Source organism: Mustela lutreola, chromosome 18 (assembly GCF_030435805.1).
Source record: "Mustela lutreola isolate mMusLut2 chromosome 18, mMusLut2.pri, whole genome shotgun sequence".
Classification (NCBI taxonomy): Eukaryota; Metazoa; Chordata; class Mammalia; order Carnivora; family Mustelidae; genus Mustela; species Mustela lutreola.
Window position 1 is genome coordinate 4,850,900 of NC_081307.1, and position 15,121 is coordinate 4,866,020.

At 53.1% G+C, this 15,121-nt stretch overlaps 1 protein-coding gene across 14 annotated transcripts in view; it reads left to right on the forward strand.

Moving 5' to 3' along the window:
- Nucleotides 1-15,121, forward strand: part of ANK1 (ankyrin 1) — a 207,503-nt gene that overhangs the window by 136,124 nt on the left and 56,258 nt on the right. For all 14 annotated transcript variants that reach the window (XM_059156002.1, XM_059155988.1, XM_059155990.1 and 11 more), the window contains exons 3-13: nucleotides 2,095-2,193; nucleotides 6,023-6,121; nucleotides 6,660-6,758; nucleotides 7,718-7,903; nucleotides 8,907-9,005; nucleotides 9,470-9,568; nucleotides 9,869-9,967; nucleotides 12,018-12,215; nucleotides 13,570-13,668; nucleotides 14,096-14,194; nucleotides 14,699-14,797. In XM_059156002.1, coding sequence (XP_059011985.1) covers nucleotides 2,095-2,193; nucleotides 6,023-6,121; nucleotides 6,660-6,758; nucleotides 7,718-7,903; nucleotides 8,907-9,005; nucleotides 9,470-9,568; nucleotides 9,869-9,967; nucleotides 12,018-12,215; nucleotides 13,570-13,668; nucleotides 14,096-14,194; nucleotides 14,699-14,797 — 1,275 coding nt within the window. The remainder of the gene's footprint in view (nucleotides 1-2,094; nucleotides 2,194-6,022; nucleotides 6,122-6,659; nucleotides 6,759-7,717; nucleotides 7,904-8,906; nucleotides 9,006-9,469; nucleotides 9,569-9,868; nucleotides 9,968-12,017; nucleotides 12,216-13,569; nucleotides 13,669-14,095; nucleotides 14,195-14,698; nucleotides 14,798-15,121) is intronic.

A 15,121-nucleotide genomic window follows, 5' to 3' on the forward strand; every position in this document is an offset into this window, starting at 1 on the left:
GGGACAGACAGCCCGGATCATCGGCTGTCCACTTAGGTGTTTTCCTTGTTGACTTGCCAACGCCCCAGCTTTGAGGCATTCGGGAGCCGCGACGGCTCATGGGAAGGGACCAGGCAGCACCGTGCCCCTCTCCCTGCCGCCGCAGCCCAGTCCCCTGCGGGAAGCACACTGCAGCAGCTGCTAACACCAGCGCGAGTCCTGAGCAATCCCAGGGAACCTTCCAGAACACTGCCAGGTTTCAAGAGGGGCTGGCAGAGCGCACTGCTCTGGGAGGGAGGCGGGGCTCCCGAGCAGACCTGCCCTGGGGTAAAGCCCAGAGCTGGAAGCTGCAGAGAAGGGCTCCAGGCTCCCAGAGCCCCCGTCCCTGGACAGATTGCTTTTCAGAGCATTTGTATTTTGCAAATTGATTTGAGAACTGGTTTGCTGCCACCCAGTGTTCTTCTCCCTCCCCCAGCTTCCTGTTCTCACAGATCACTGTATCCCTTTCTGTTAGCAAACCTGACGGAGACCCTGCCTTTATCTGATAAGCCCGTTCACACCAGGGTGTGAATAATTCACACCACTTTGGACACTGCCTTTAATGGTGTGCACAGTCTGCAAGTGCAAATCATCTCACAGTAATTTCTAGGCGTTTGCATATGTTGCGTGAGAGGGCCCTCCCATCGCCCCCCTCCCCCCACACACACCCCCTACCACGCTGGCTGTGCTGACGTGCAAGAATTTGGCCCACTGCACTCTGCATGTTGGGGGTGCGGGGGACCGACTGAATGGAAATGAGGGGTAGTTCCCTTTGGAGCCCACCTCCTCTTTTCTCTGCCACGCCAGGAACGTCTTCAAGGCCCCAGTGTAAAGAGAGTTTTAGAGGTGGGGGTCCAGGGCAAGGAATAAAATCTCTCAGCGTGAGCATTCGTGGGTCAGGAGTGCCGAGACCCAAAGGGAGGGGGGGATTTCAGGGGCCCCGTGGTGGCTGAGGCTGCAGGAGCCACACCCTCAGGAGCCAAGCCCCTCCCGCTGTGGTGGCGAGCGTCTTTTCCATTGGCCAGAGCCTGCAGTGGCTGCGGGGCATCCCCTGTAAGGCAACGGGCTAGAACGGGGCGTTGACTGAAGCAGGAGAAGGAATGGGAGAAGAGGGGGGTGGCTGGTGAGCAAGGAGGAGGAAGAAGACACAACAGCGGGGCACGGGGAGTGCTGATTGACTGACGTCATCTTCCGTATGGAACCAAGATCTGCTGGTCACTAGATGCGAAATGAGTTCTGTCATATTGTCGGAATTATGTGCGGCCCTAAGTTGCCCTCAACGAAGTCCGCTTTTGCCAGGAAGTTCCCAGGCATCTTAAGTGCAAGGATCAGAAGACGGGACATACGAGCGAGCCAGTAAACCCTTCTCTCAAACCTCGCCATGTGCAGCTGGAACTTTCTGTGGTCAGGGAGAGTTCTGCTCCTGTGGACCGCCCATTGGGCATGGACAGTGTTGGTTCTCCCCACCCCGTACCCCACAACTGAACTGTCAGACAAGCTTTGACCACATTTGAAAGGTCCAGGTGGCCAAGGGGCCATTTTAAAACTGATTCGTCTGTCGAAGAAATCAAATAGCTGGTGGTTGGTGGTATTTAATTCTTCAAAGAGCTTATTTCAGATTTTTTTTTTTTTGTCATTGCTGTTACTAAATATACACTTATCTCTGCAAATGTTTAGATACACTGGTGTTGCCCCTTTGCTTTTACTGGTTGGTGCCATGAAAATTAACCAGGGGATTGAAGCTACTTCCATGAAGCACTTCCATGAAGTGGTTGCCAAAAGCGTGGCCAAGATCGGAATTTCAAGGTCACCCACTGCCTTAGTGAGAGCTTCCCCACACTTAAGATGGAGATGAATCCAAGGAGAGGTGGTCTTGCTATCACCCTGCGTTCCTGTTATCTGGGGCTTCTGCAAAAAAGAGCTTGGAGAGGCTGGACCAGCACCACTCAGGGTCCCTCCCATTCTTCCCTTCCGGCGTCACACATCTCTTCACAGGGAAGTGGTCTTATCTTAGCCACTGGAACAGCAGAATGCGTAGTCCGCTAACCACTCTTCCTGCCTCTCTGCTCTTTACAGAATGGGCTGAACGGCTTGCACCTGGCCTCTAAAGAAGGCCATGTGAAGATGGTAGTTGAACTTCTGCACAAAGAAATCATTCTAGAAACGACAACCAAGGTACGTCTCTTAGGGAGCGGGGAGCTTTTCGTTGATATTCAAGTGGGGGGGATCCCTCCTGTCTTATCCCAAACTTGAGAGAAATCCAAGAGTGCTTCTGAATCTCTCTTGTCCTTCCCATTACTTCCTAGTTCTAGGCATCCCTGAAATTACCTGAAAAGCACAGGACCCTATTTCCACAAGGAGTCAGTGGGCTTTTGCTTTCTCCTCCTTGCCAGAGTATGCACCTAGAAATAGAATTCTTTTGGTGACTTTCTGTGTTCTTGGGGTCTCTGACTCCTATAGGGGCTAAGAACCCTCGAAGCCCCACAGTCAGGTGCCTGGGGTCCAGATCCCAGAAGAACTATTTCATGCTCTGTGACTTTGGGTAGGTTACCTAGTGAGACATCTCAATTCCCTCATCTGTAAAATGGGGGTAATAATACTTGGTTTCAGGATTCAGATGACAAACAAACAGGCATCCGCAAATACTGGTGGCTGTGTTGCTACTGAGGCTGGAAGAAGAGGGCCAGACTCTCACAGTTATCCTTCTCCAGCATTCTACTTGGTCAGCTCCACACTTATTTCCTCCCCTGACGGATGACCCTGAACAGCATTCTCTTTTCCTATCAGGGGGCACTGAGCAAGGGGGGACGTCACAGCCCCCACACCGACATACTCCTCCCCCTAGCTCCAGTGATGTAAGCCCAGAAACGACAGTCACGAAATCATGCAGCTCCAGGTTGCAAAATGGGTTTTATTTCTTACATCCATCCATCCCGTTTGCATAGTGAGCAAGACACCGCCGCCAATACTTCAAAACAAAACGACACACAAAAACCGCCTTTCTCTGCTGACTCGAGTACTGCTTCCTTTTCTCGCCCTTCCCGCTTACTTCCCGCGGTTTTCCTCTTGGCTTTGTCCTGCTGGCCTCTTTCTTTCCATCTGCTGTTCCGTACCCATGGCGGTCTCACGCCTAGCCTCAATCTCCGCTCCGGGCGGCGAGCGTGTTTGCCGCCTCTCGAGCGGAGAGCCAGAAGAATGATAGGTGACCACAGATAGAGTGGTTATGAAGTGCATTACCAAAATATTAGGAAGGTGCAGTCATCCCTGGCGGTAAAATTCGGTGATTTTCACGTCGTGTCATGTCATGTAATTTTCATGCGATCTCGCCGGTGAAATAGACAAGAGTTGTTCTTTCTCTATGTCTGTGCGGCACTTTTTTTTCCCCCCCGACAAGTACCAGTTGTTTCCACCCTTCTGTGGACGAAGGGGATGCAGTTAGTCTTCCTTCTGGCGCTCCCACGGACCTGGCCGCCAGCAGTGCGCCATCTGCAGGCTCCTCTTCCCTGGCGCGGCCCCAAGAGCCACGTGAACAGGGCGATTCGGCGGTTTTCCCTCTTGCCGAATTTCCCCCTCTGATTGTTATTTTGCAAGCAAACGCTTGGTGTGTCTTTGTTATTTATAGACATTTTGTAAGCCAGCGTGGTTTCTGAATGCCACACAGAGGGAGGAAAAAAGGTGAGGCAGAAACCGTGGGCTGAGCAAGAGTCATAGCAGATTGGGGAATTCTAATGGGTCTCGCAAGCATGAGAAAGATTAAAAAAAGACAAGAGTAAAAAAGCCAAAACCAATATAGTTTCCTAAACTGTGCTTAGAAATTTTAAAAGCACAAAACAAAAGCATCCTGGTGCCATCCTCCCGTCTCTGCCTCGAGGGGCCTGTGCTCAGCCTCTCAGCAGGTGGAGAGGGAGAAATCCCCCATCTCCCTGCTTGAGTGTGCCCGGCACCTGTCCCAGCCCCATCCCTTCCAGGAGCTCCAGGACACCCAGCCAGGGGACAGAGTGGGTCTTTGTGGATCACATGTAGCTAAGAAAAAAATTCTTTTTTCTTCTTGGAGGGTATGTCCCTGCATGCAGGGGGAGGGGTGGAGAAAACAGAGGCCCCACCTCCTTGTCCTTAGACCCTTACCCTAGGCCAGGGGCCCTCGTGCACCGCACACTGTGTGCATCTGTGTGTGGGTGGGTGGGTCTGTTTCCCACTGTCTCCTCTTTGCTCTTACCCACCACCCGTGCTGCCCTCAGCCCAGATCCGGAAGGTGGCATGAGCCAGGTTTCCATGTGGGCCAGCTGCCCCACTCCACCCCCCCTGGCATGGATTTCTATGAGGAGAGCTCTGATGTCGTGTGATTTCAGGCAGAGAGGGGCAGATGGAAAGCAACATCTTGACATTGTTGCTTCTGGAGGGCAAGCAGCCCGAGTGTCTGTCATCTCGATACTCCCCCGCCTGGACCGGCGCCTGACACACATGTGTTCAGTGTGTAGCGGAGGCATGAATGGCACAGCACACGTTCTTCTAAATGGGGAGACTTGGAGATCGGAGTCCTGATTTCTAGAGAAGTTTCTGGTGCCAACAGCCATGTCACACTTGGTACAGTGAGAGAGTTGGCCTCCAGACGTACGCTCTTCGGACTTCTATGAAAAGTGATTTATCAGCATCCATACCTTCATTTCTGGCACTTATTCTTTGACAGATGTTTGAGGAAGAACGCTTTGGTTTATCCAATAGAATTTAAGGAGAAATCAAAAAGACCAACCCTGGGAGGCAACGAGCAGGGCCCTCTTGCCTGATTCAGGCCACAGTTTAGAAACAAAGACCTGAGCTCCCTCAGCCCCCTGGTGCCCTCAGTGGGGCTACCTCTCCCACCTGCGGGTGCGGAGGGCAGCGGTGGCTGTGTGGGGTGGGGGTGGTGGGGCACAGAACTTGGCGCCTGCACCGCTCTGTTCCGCCCAGGTGAGGCCACTCTTCTTCTCCCAGTGACAGATGGCCCCGGTGCATGGACTGAGTCTGAAGTCCCTACTTGCCAGGGCTTGAGTTGCCTGAGATGGATTAGCAAGTGTTTATGTGGTTTAGTAAATTACATGCCGTCTGAACTACAAAAAGATGAGTTTGTTGGAGATCTCTGCTCCTTACGTAGCAGAGGGACAAGTGGGCCCAGATAGGTTCCATTTTCTTCCGCCTGCCCTGTGGACAGAAGCTGTCGGGGGGAGGCTCCTGTCCTGCCTGCCTCTCACGGAACTGGGGTGCCCGTAGGGGTCACGTAGGTGAGTCAGAGAATGTGCCCGTGTTCCCGTCCCTGGACATCCGGGAGGCAGGAGGGAGATGGGCAGAAAGCAGCCTGCCGGACCTGACCCCGTCTAGCAATTGTCAGAGACCCAGAATGGATCCAGACAAGAAACTCTGAGTGCTCTAGTCCCCCCTCAGAACCTGCCACCAGCCCTGTTGCGTATTTCTGCTCTTCCCTCTCTTCGCCTCTCATCCCTCTGTCCCCCTTGGCCCAGCTCCGGGGAAAGGGCGCCGAGCCTGCGGCCTCTGCCGGCCTCCTTCCCCAGAGCTCCGGACCCGGCGGGGGCTCCGCGCGGTCCTGCCGAGTTACAGCTTGTGAGGAGCTGGAAGTCCACGGAGGGCCGGCTCGTCTGGCAAACCTTTCAATGTGTGTCCTGAGGAACGTCGACTGTCCGTCAGCTGATGACAGAACGCTGCGTCTGCGGGCGGCGGATTAGGTGTTGGGAAGTGGTTTCTTTGTTCTTCAGCGTGACATTTTCTGTGTGGAGAACAGGAAGGCTTTTCCTCCCTGGGCTTTCAGTACTATTTCAAGGTGTATGACGGGTCAGGCACACTCATGGGTGTCATCTACCCGTTTTGTCTCATCAAGAAAACCCACTGTCCTCCACCCCAACGCACAGCCTTATTAGTGTACCCTTAATGGTGACTTTACCTTTGACTGTCACAGCACCATTGACAGCCTGGTGGGAAACCTGCTCTGCTTCCTCTCCTCCATGTGTTTCAGAAAGGGAACACAGCTCTGCATATCGCCGCCCTCGCTGGTCAGGATGAGGTGGTCCGGGAGCTGGTCAACTATGGCGCCAATGTCAACGCCCAGTCACAGGTAATGGTCCTCTGGGGCCCCGGGCCAGAGGGCGCTGGCCTTCTTCTCCACCTGCATTTCGGTTACACTGTGAGCACATGGTCTAGATTAATCGGCAGCGCGTGTTTGCATGCTTCTACTATAAGTGTGTTCTAAGAATGAGGTGGTTGATCGTTGTGGACCCCCATCTCTGTTCAGTTAAACCAAACGCTATATCTAGCTCTGGCATGCTTGGGGAGAGAAAGCATGTTTAGAGGTGGGTAGGATACGGGGACTTCAGAGGAAAGGAGTGAAAATAGACGCTGTGTGTCTGGTGGCAAGAGGCTGATTTCCATGGAGTGTCGCCCCCACCTGGTGGCCTTTTGTAATAATCCCAGTAAACCATTTCGAAGCATCAGTTAGTTTTTCCACCCGGAGATGTTGGCGGGAACATGGCCCCATGGGCTAGGTGAAAATAGGGTGAAGAGAGAGCTGTTCTCAGGTTGAGAGGATTCTGCTCTGGGTTTAGCATCTCTCATTTTGTGGGTGAATGTTAATGACTTTTACTCTTGATCTACAGAAAGGCTTTACACCCCTGTACATGGCAGCACAAGAGAATCACTTGGAAGTGGTTAAGTTTTTACTGGAAAATGGAGCTAATCAGAATGTAGCCACAGAAGTAAGTACCTTGGGCAAACGGACTTCCTGCTGGACGCCCCCCGCCCAGGGTGCAGGACACCTTTGGGGGTGTGCATCCCTGGGACATAGCTTGAAAGAACTCCTGTGTCACGATCGGTGTGGGCTGTCATTGTGTGCTCTCCCCCTTCTGCTTACTGCACTAATCCTGGGCGCTGCTGGGCATTCCGAGGGAGGAAGAGACAGAGTCATGGGTCTTGAGGAATGCCCAGACACATACCAGAGAAATGACATCAGACTCAGGCTTGTCCTTCCCACACTAAGCACCACTGAAGGCTGGACGTTAATGAGAAAGGATCCGGCCACAGACCATGAGTCACTTCAGCTCTGGTCCTGAGTTTTGTCATTGATGAAGGGATGAAATTGAGCTAGATGGAGCCCAAGCCTCTCTTGACGACTGACATTGTCACACTCAACAGTCACGTGACTTTCTGCTCATTCTTCTTCACCAGCCACGGGGTCCTGTGCTCCTCGGCACACAACCAAGGAGATTGATCAGGGTAGCTCACGATCCAGTCAGTCCTCAGTGCCTGGCGTAGTTTCTAGCATTTGCTAGGTGTTACTAACCCTCGTACGATGAAGAAAGGAATGAGCCTCCGCCATGTTGAAGGGTGACAGAGAGGATAGGCAGGGAAACAGAGGGCAGTAAAAAGCCCTCAGAGCACTCAGACTGGGAACAAGTTATAAAGGAAAACGAATGGCTCTGGGCTCTGGGAGATTGCGGAGGAAGAAAGTGGGTCCAAGAAAGGCTTTTGGGAGGAGGTAACATTGAAACGGAGCTTGACAGATGAAGAGGGCTCTGAATGGTAAGAGAGGCATTTCAGGCTGAGGTCCGTCCCAAGCAAGAGCCCTGAGGCAGGAAAGCGTGTGTTCTGCCTGGAGGACAGTGAGTGGGCGGGTGCTGTCAGAGCACATGGAGCTTTCCTCCTTTCCTGTGGCCAGGACGGCTTCACGCCTCTCGCGGTGGCTCTGCAGCAGGGCCATGAGAACGTGGTGGCCCACCTCATCAACTACGGCACGAAGGGGAAAGTGCGCCTACCCGCCCTACACATCGCGGCGCGCAACGATGACACACGGACGGCTGCGGTCCTGCTGCAGAATGACCCCAACCCAGACGTGCTTTCCAAGGTGAGGGCGGCTCAGCCCTGGGCTGCGGAGCCGCAAGGGTCACCCCTGGCCGTGCCCCGAGAATGCCCCATCACTGGGGACGGACCTAGCCCAGCACACGGAGCACCACCAGCCCCCACCCTTGGCACCTTCGGGTTCCCACTAGTGACCTGGAGGGGCCCCCATGGGCAGACCCACTTCAAACTCCCAGTGAACACCCAGGAAGAGGTACTCGGTGTGGAGCAGGAAAGGTTCGCGTCGCTCCTGGTCACCCGGAAAAGTATCCGGGGCAGGCTGGAATGAAACTGGCCAGAGTGGAACTTTAAGGGCTGGCAGGTGGTGTTCTAGAATTTAATCCCCCCCTTTTCCTGGTGGATCCCTGGTGGAGGAGGGGAGGTGTCCCTACATGAAGAGATGAGAATGGGGAGGGCTACCTAGGGGCCTAGACCTGCGCTCTCTGATGTTTTGAGGCACGGCTGATCTGTTGTCTGTAAGTTTGGGCTCTAATGGGAATGGATCACCTGAGCTAGTCACATGGTCCCTTCAGCCCCCGGTCGCTGGGTTTTGTCTAGAAGGCTGCTGACTGGATCAGGCATGCTCTCAGGTTTATGGGACAGAATGATGACAATGACCTGCCAACGGGTCAAAAGGGCCACCTTTGGCCAGCCAGCTGAGTCACCACTCCCTTTTAGGGGACTGAAGCCATCTCTAGAGTGAAGATCATGGCCCCCGTAACACTTTTCATTCGTTCATTAACATTTCTTCATAAGTAGCCATTCACGTGAGTGGGCCCTGCTGAGTTTAAGGTAATGCTAGTCCGTGGTTTGTCCACGGGAACTGTAAAACAAAGAACGGGGGGCCCTCCGAGGTGGCACCCAGCCTTGAATATGACTTGCCACGAGGCAAACCTTTCCACCTCTGGCGCTCGGGCCCTGCCGACATTTCCAGAAGCCCTGTCCTTATTCTGAGGTGGAAATGGCAGAGCATGACTTGTGACAAGTTGTCCCTCTCTGTTGTGCCCCAGACGGGATTCACCCCCCTCCACATCGCAGCTCACTACGAGAACCTCAACGTGGCCCAGTTGCTCCTCAACAGGGGTGCCAGCGTCAACTTCACGCCCCAGGTAAGTCTCCCCAGCAGGCCCTGCGCTTGGTCCAGGGCTCTGGGCTTGTCAGCCCCTCACTGTGACACCCCAGGTTTCCTCCTCATGGCGCGAGTGTCCCCAGGTGAGACAGCCCTGGTGTCTCTTAAGCTCCTCCTTGGTTTGTGTCTGATCGTCAGCTCGTCAGTTTCCATTGGTCCGTTCTCGAGGAAGGCTGGAGGGCAGGGCTTTTTTCCAGTTTGTTGTGATGACAGGGCTTGGGAGACAGGGCTTGACCAGACTGCGGCGATCGACAAGGATGCCGTCATGTCCTTATAGGTTTTGAGATCATTCCTAGGCGAGAAGCATCCTACCAGTAGGCTGAAAGTGCCTTCTTGCATTGCTGCCACCATAGGGCTGGGGGGACATGGGCATGGGGTGCAGAGCCACTGCCCTGGAAAGGAGGACGTCACAGCCTGACTGGTTCCTGTTCCTCCCCCTTCCAGAACGGCATCACGCCACTGCACATCGCCTCCCGCAGGGGGAATGTGATCATGGTGCGGCTCCTGCTGGACCGGGGAGCCCAGATAGAAACAAGGACCAAGGTGGGTGCCAGTGAGCTCCGTGGAAGGCCGGGGGGAGGGAGTTCTGCCTTCCAGAGTCTCCCCAGTTCTGTGATGGCCCACTGGTGACCTCTCTGTGGCCAGCGAATGGTGGCCTCTTGAAACAGCCGTGGCGGGAGCCAAGAGGCAACAGGAGACACAATGGGCTGTATTGGAGCCGAGCTGGTCCTGAAGGAAGCATCCGAGCTTCTTGTGGCTACAGCTGTACTGGAGGCAGTCTTCTGTGCAGTGGCTCTGATAGGTGCCTTCGGGGCTTTCTCTTTTGGACTCTATCTTTTAAAGGATGAATTGACACCTCTCCACTGTGCAGCTCGGAATGGGCACGTGCGAATCTCAGAGATCCTGCTGGACCACGGGGCACCCATCCAAGCCAAAACCAAGGTTCGTGCTTCCCTTCCGTGAGGAGCGTCCTTTTGGCAGGTCTCCAGGTCAGGCCCACCCAGGATCAAACTCCATCTCTAGAAAACAAAGATGCTAATACTACTAACTGAGCCAGTGTGTTGTATACCCCAATGCCTGTCCCACGGGAGACACTCAGTATACCTCTAATCATTAGTCAGATCGGGCATGGCCCTCTTTTTCTCTAAAGGGCCGTACAGTCAATATTTTTAGACTCTGCAAGCCATGATCTCCATTGCAACAATTTACCTCTGCCATTGTAGTAGGAGGGCAGCCATGGATAATGTGCAAACTAGCAGTCCTCTTCCAATAAAACTTTATTTACAAATACAGTCAGCGGGCCATCCTTCCCTGAGCATTGGGAAGTATGGCATGACCTTTGTGTCAGTCTCTGAGTGGCAGCTAATGCTTAGCTTGCTTGGGCTGGGGTAGCAAAGTGCCTCATGCTGGGTGGCTTGAACCACAGCAGCCCATCATCCCACCGTTCTAGAAGCTGGGAATCTGAGAGCAGGGTCAGCAGGCCTGGTACCTTCAGAGGTTGTGAGGGGGAATCTGTTCTTAGCCTCTCTCCTGGTGTCCAGTGGTTGCTGGCCATCTTTGGCACTGCTTTGGCATCACCCTGACCTCTGCCTCCCTGTCCACATGGTGTGGTTTCTGTGTCTGAGTGTGTGTGTCCAGATTTCCCCTTTCTAGGAGGACAGCACTCATATCGTATTCGGGCCCCCATGAAAGACCTCATCGTAACTAACGACATCTGCAGTGACCTGATTTCCAAATAACGTCACGTCCTGAGTACCTGGGGTTAGGACTTGAACATGTGAATTTTGAGATGACACAATTCAACCCGTAACACAGATACTAGCTGCCATGCAGCCTGGTTGTGTGTCTCCCTTGCTGAAAATCTTTTCTTGCTCCCTTTCTGAAAGCTAACATCCCAGTGCCTAAGCTCACAGATTGTCTTGATGCTGCTCCTGCCTCCCCGGAGCCCAGCTCCATGCCCCCATCAGGCGTGGTCCTCCTGCACCTCTAACTGCATAGGTAGAGCTCCTCAAGTTCCTGAAGGATCGCTGCCTCTGTGACCCAGTCCGCACTGCTCCCTTTGCTAAGAGATTCTTCCTTTTCTGTCTTCCTAGAGAAGTCCTTGCTCTGGGCTACCTCCTCCTGAAAGCCTTGCCTCCCCTTCCTCCCTCCTGGAAACTCTAGCCTCCAGTGGACCTCTGTGCTTTGATCTTGCCTTCCCTGCTGTTATAGCACGGAGTGGCAACAATGTATCTATTTCCACCTCTTTTGCCTGTGGGTGCACAAGCTTCCTTCTGCCAGGGATTGTGTCTGTTTTCTTTTGTTTCTCCAGAGCTTAACCCATACCTGGTGCTCATTAATCACTTAGTAAATATTTGTTGGATTAATGTGTAAAGGATTCAGTGAAGAGTCTCCTTTGTTTTTAATGTTGGTTTTTTTTGTTGTTGTTGTTTTAAGAGATTGCTACCTAAGGAAGAGTGAAAGTCCTTAATGAAGTTGTTCAAGTGATGTGTGTGTGTGTGTGTGTGTTAGGAGCACAGAACAGAGGGTTCTAGATCCAAGTTCTATGTTGCGGTCATTCGTTCATTCAAAAGCATATAAATGGAGAGCTTTGTGTGTCTCATGCTCGTATGGGGATTGTGGGGCCTATGAGAGACGGAAGGCACAGTCACTGATCTGAAGAGGCTGCTAAGTATGGAGACACGCCCCTGACAAGTTCATTACAGACACAATTCACCAAATCCCTGAGCAGTGTCCGCGTGAGTGGGACAGAAAAAGAAAAACCCACAGAAGTCTCGGGTGGTCAGGGAAGGGTTCCTGGAAGAGGTCGGCCTGGCTGGAGCTGGCTTGGAGGATTTGATGAGGTGGAGAGTGTAATCAGAACCCGGCAGGAGCACCGGGGCCATGTGGAAACATTGCGTAGGGAAGAAGAAGGACGTGACGTTGGAATCATTGCTTTGAATTTCTGTGTTCATTTCCTTTGCTGCTTGCTTGTTTCTCCCTCTTCTCCCAGAACGGCTTATCCCCCATTCACATGGCGGCTCAGGGAGACCACCTTGACTGTGTCCGACTTCTATTGCAATACAACGCAGAGATAGATGACATCACCCTGGACCATCTGACCCCCCTCCACGTGGCAGCCCACTGCGGCCATCACAGAGTAGCCAAGGTCCTTTTGGATAAAGGAGCCAAACCAAATTCCAGAGCCCTGGTGAGTGGGAGGCTACTAGAGAAGGTGTCAGAGAGGCAAAGGCCAAGGGAAGCAGGACCAGAGCTGCATGGCTGAGCCTGGTGGGAAGGGCACGTGTCGGTGACTGGAGGTACCCCCGAGACTAGGGCCTGAAAGGTGGTGGCACCGGCTAGGGCCTGGGGGACATGGCAGCACAGAGGCAGGATGGTAAACTTTCCACTCCCCATTCGGCACCCTGATGACAGACTGAGCTGGGGGGTAAGGGGTTGGGGGGGGGATCAGGCCCAGGAGACCTCACTAAGAAGCAGTGTCCGTGGTATGTGTGTGGATTGGGGCGCCACTCCCTCTAGGCCAGCCTGGAATTGCAGTACAGTGATCCCTTCTAGGCTGCCTTTTTTATCTACTTTGTTGGCTGAATGACCTGGGCCGAGCTAAGCACCCTTCCCCTGCTCACAGGTGTCAAGTTTTCCTAGCTGGTATAGAATGGAGTTCCCACCTAAAGCGAGTTCCCTCCTAGCACTGGGAGTCCTCTCCCTCTTGCCCCAGGCCAGGCGTTCCGAGAGCAGGGTCAGGGATCTGGTGGGGCCAGAGCTCTGCACAGACCATGGCCTTGACCGCCATCTCCTCTCTGCCCACTCCCACAGGGCAGACTTCAGAAGACAGGGGAGATTCCAGGTCTTGCAAGGGTGGCTCCTTCATTCAGAAAGCTTTCGCTGAGCTCTTGCCACACGCCAGGGATGATTCTGGGATAGCGGGGGCATTTCTCAGCCTCAGCGCTATTGTCATTTTGGGTGTGATATGCCTGGTAGGACGTTTAGCAGGATCCTTGCCCCTCCTCCCCCAGGGTTGATCTCCTTCTCCGCTGGTGATGACAATCAGCAGTGTCTCCAGACATTGCCAGATGTCGTGGGGGGTGGGGGAGGGGTGCGACAAAATCCCCTCCCCCACTTGGGGAACCCCGGCCTGTGGGAGTAAAGCCCTCGGAAAAAACAGACAGAAACAAACAAAACTCCCAGCAGAGCTGCTATCCCGAAATCCACTTTACTAAAAATGATCCATGGTTTCAGGGGAAAGGAAACAGGATTTGCTTCACAAAAAATGCTCTTGATTGCCAGTTTCCCCCAAAGGAAACTGAAAACAGCAGGCCCTTTTTGCGCCTCCAAAAATATGATTAATTAAAAAAAAAAAAAAAAAGGATTTATGAAGAACTTCTTCAGGAACATGCTTGGTGCAGAAAGTGGGAGCCGCCGGCCTCTCGGGTGACGGGCAGTAGCCGACCATCCAGGCAGGGGCAGCAGGCAGAGGCGGTTTGGGGGCCCCTCGGGCTCGTCTTGTAAGTTCCTGCTTGTCTGTCTCCCTATGTGTGGGGCCACAGAATGGCTTCACCCCCTTACATATCGCCTGCAAGAAGAACCACATCCGTGTCATGGATCTGCTGCTGAAGACGGGGGCCTCCATTGACGCTGTTACTGAGGTAGGAGAACCCCACAGACGGGTAGAGGCTTCCTGCCCGTGGTCTTCCTCCAAGAGCTTTCTGGAGAGTTGTTCTTTTTAGCTATGCGGGACTGCAGGACTGCGTGTGTCCGTGCGTGCGAGTTCAGACTGCTTGAAGGAACACATTGGGTGACCGAGACAAGGGAACGTGTGTCAAGTTTCAGGGAGCTTTCCAAGATCAGATGCATGTTTTTGAGTTGCAAAGCAGACAGAATCACCCTGCAGTGATTTTTTTTTTTTCCCCCTCCAGCCATTACCCTGAAAGCAAACCTATCTCATTGAACTCTCTTTGCTTGGAAAACCATTCTGGAGCCCCTAGAAACAAGAAAGTAGATTCATCTGGCTTTCTCTTCTTTGTAGGAGCAGGAAAGGCTCCTCTATTCTCATTCCTCTCTTGTGTGTTCCAGTCTGGCTTGACCCCTCTCCATGTGGCCTCCTTCATGGGGCACCTGCCCATCGTGAAGAACCTCCTACAGCGGGAAGCATCACCCAATGTCTCCAACGTGGTAAGCCCACAGGGAGAGCTCGGAGGGGAGATGAGCTACTGATCCTGAGATCACCTCTCTGGGGAGAGAGCTAGAATTCTCACAGTAGGAGAGCCTTCAGGTTTGGGGAGAATATGTGTAGGTCTTGAGCCGTTCCCAGTTAAATTTGTCACACTTCTGTCAGTCCTAGGAGTTTTCTTTTAGACAATAATTTGGGAACTTCTGTAAGTGTTTCTGGGAAAGCATTTACAGTATTTAACATTCATCAGCTCTGAGGTTTGCTTTTAAAGTATACCTAGAACACACACGCGTGCAAGCACACACACACACACACACACACACACACACACACCACACACACCAAGTGTCAGCAAGCTAAAGGCTAAAGTAGCTGCTTGTTGGAACAACTCCACCTCTTGGACGAAAACCCAACAAGTTACCCCACATTGGCACTTTGGAACTCCGTGTGTATCTTTTTGGAAACTCGGCATGGGTTAACATTTCTTTAATTCTGTGGTTTTACAGAAAGTGGAGACCCCGCTGCACATGGCAGCCAGAGCAGGACACACAGAAGTAGCCAAATACTTGCTCCAGAATAAAGCCAAAGTCAATGCCAAGGCCAAGGTGAGTTCTGGAGATGGGAAGGATCCTGGGATATAAGCAATTCGAGGGCAGTGAGGAGAAATCCTTCCGTATTAGAGGCCTGTGGCACAAAGGTTCCTCGCCATGGCCACGGGGGTTATCCTGAATGCTCAGGTTCTGCTTTGCAGGGGTTCTGAGAAGGCCGGGGGTATGTCTGCATCAGAGCTGTCCTGTTCGTTAGGGTAATGAAAGCCCAAAGAGCATGGGCGGCCTGCAGCATTTAGGGTGGCCTGCAGCATTTCATGGCCGTCACAGTCATGGTATAAAAAGAGAAGCAAATTTTGGAGAAAATATTACCACTGAAAA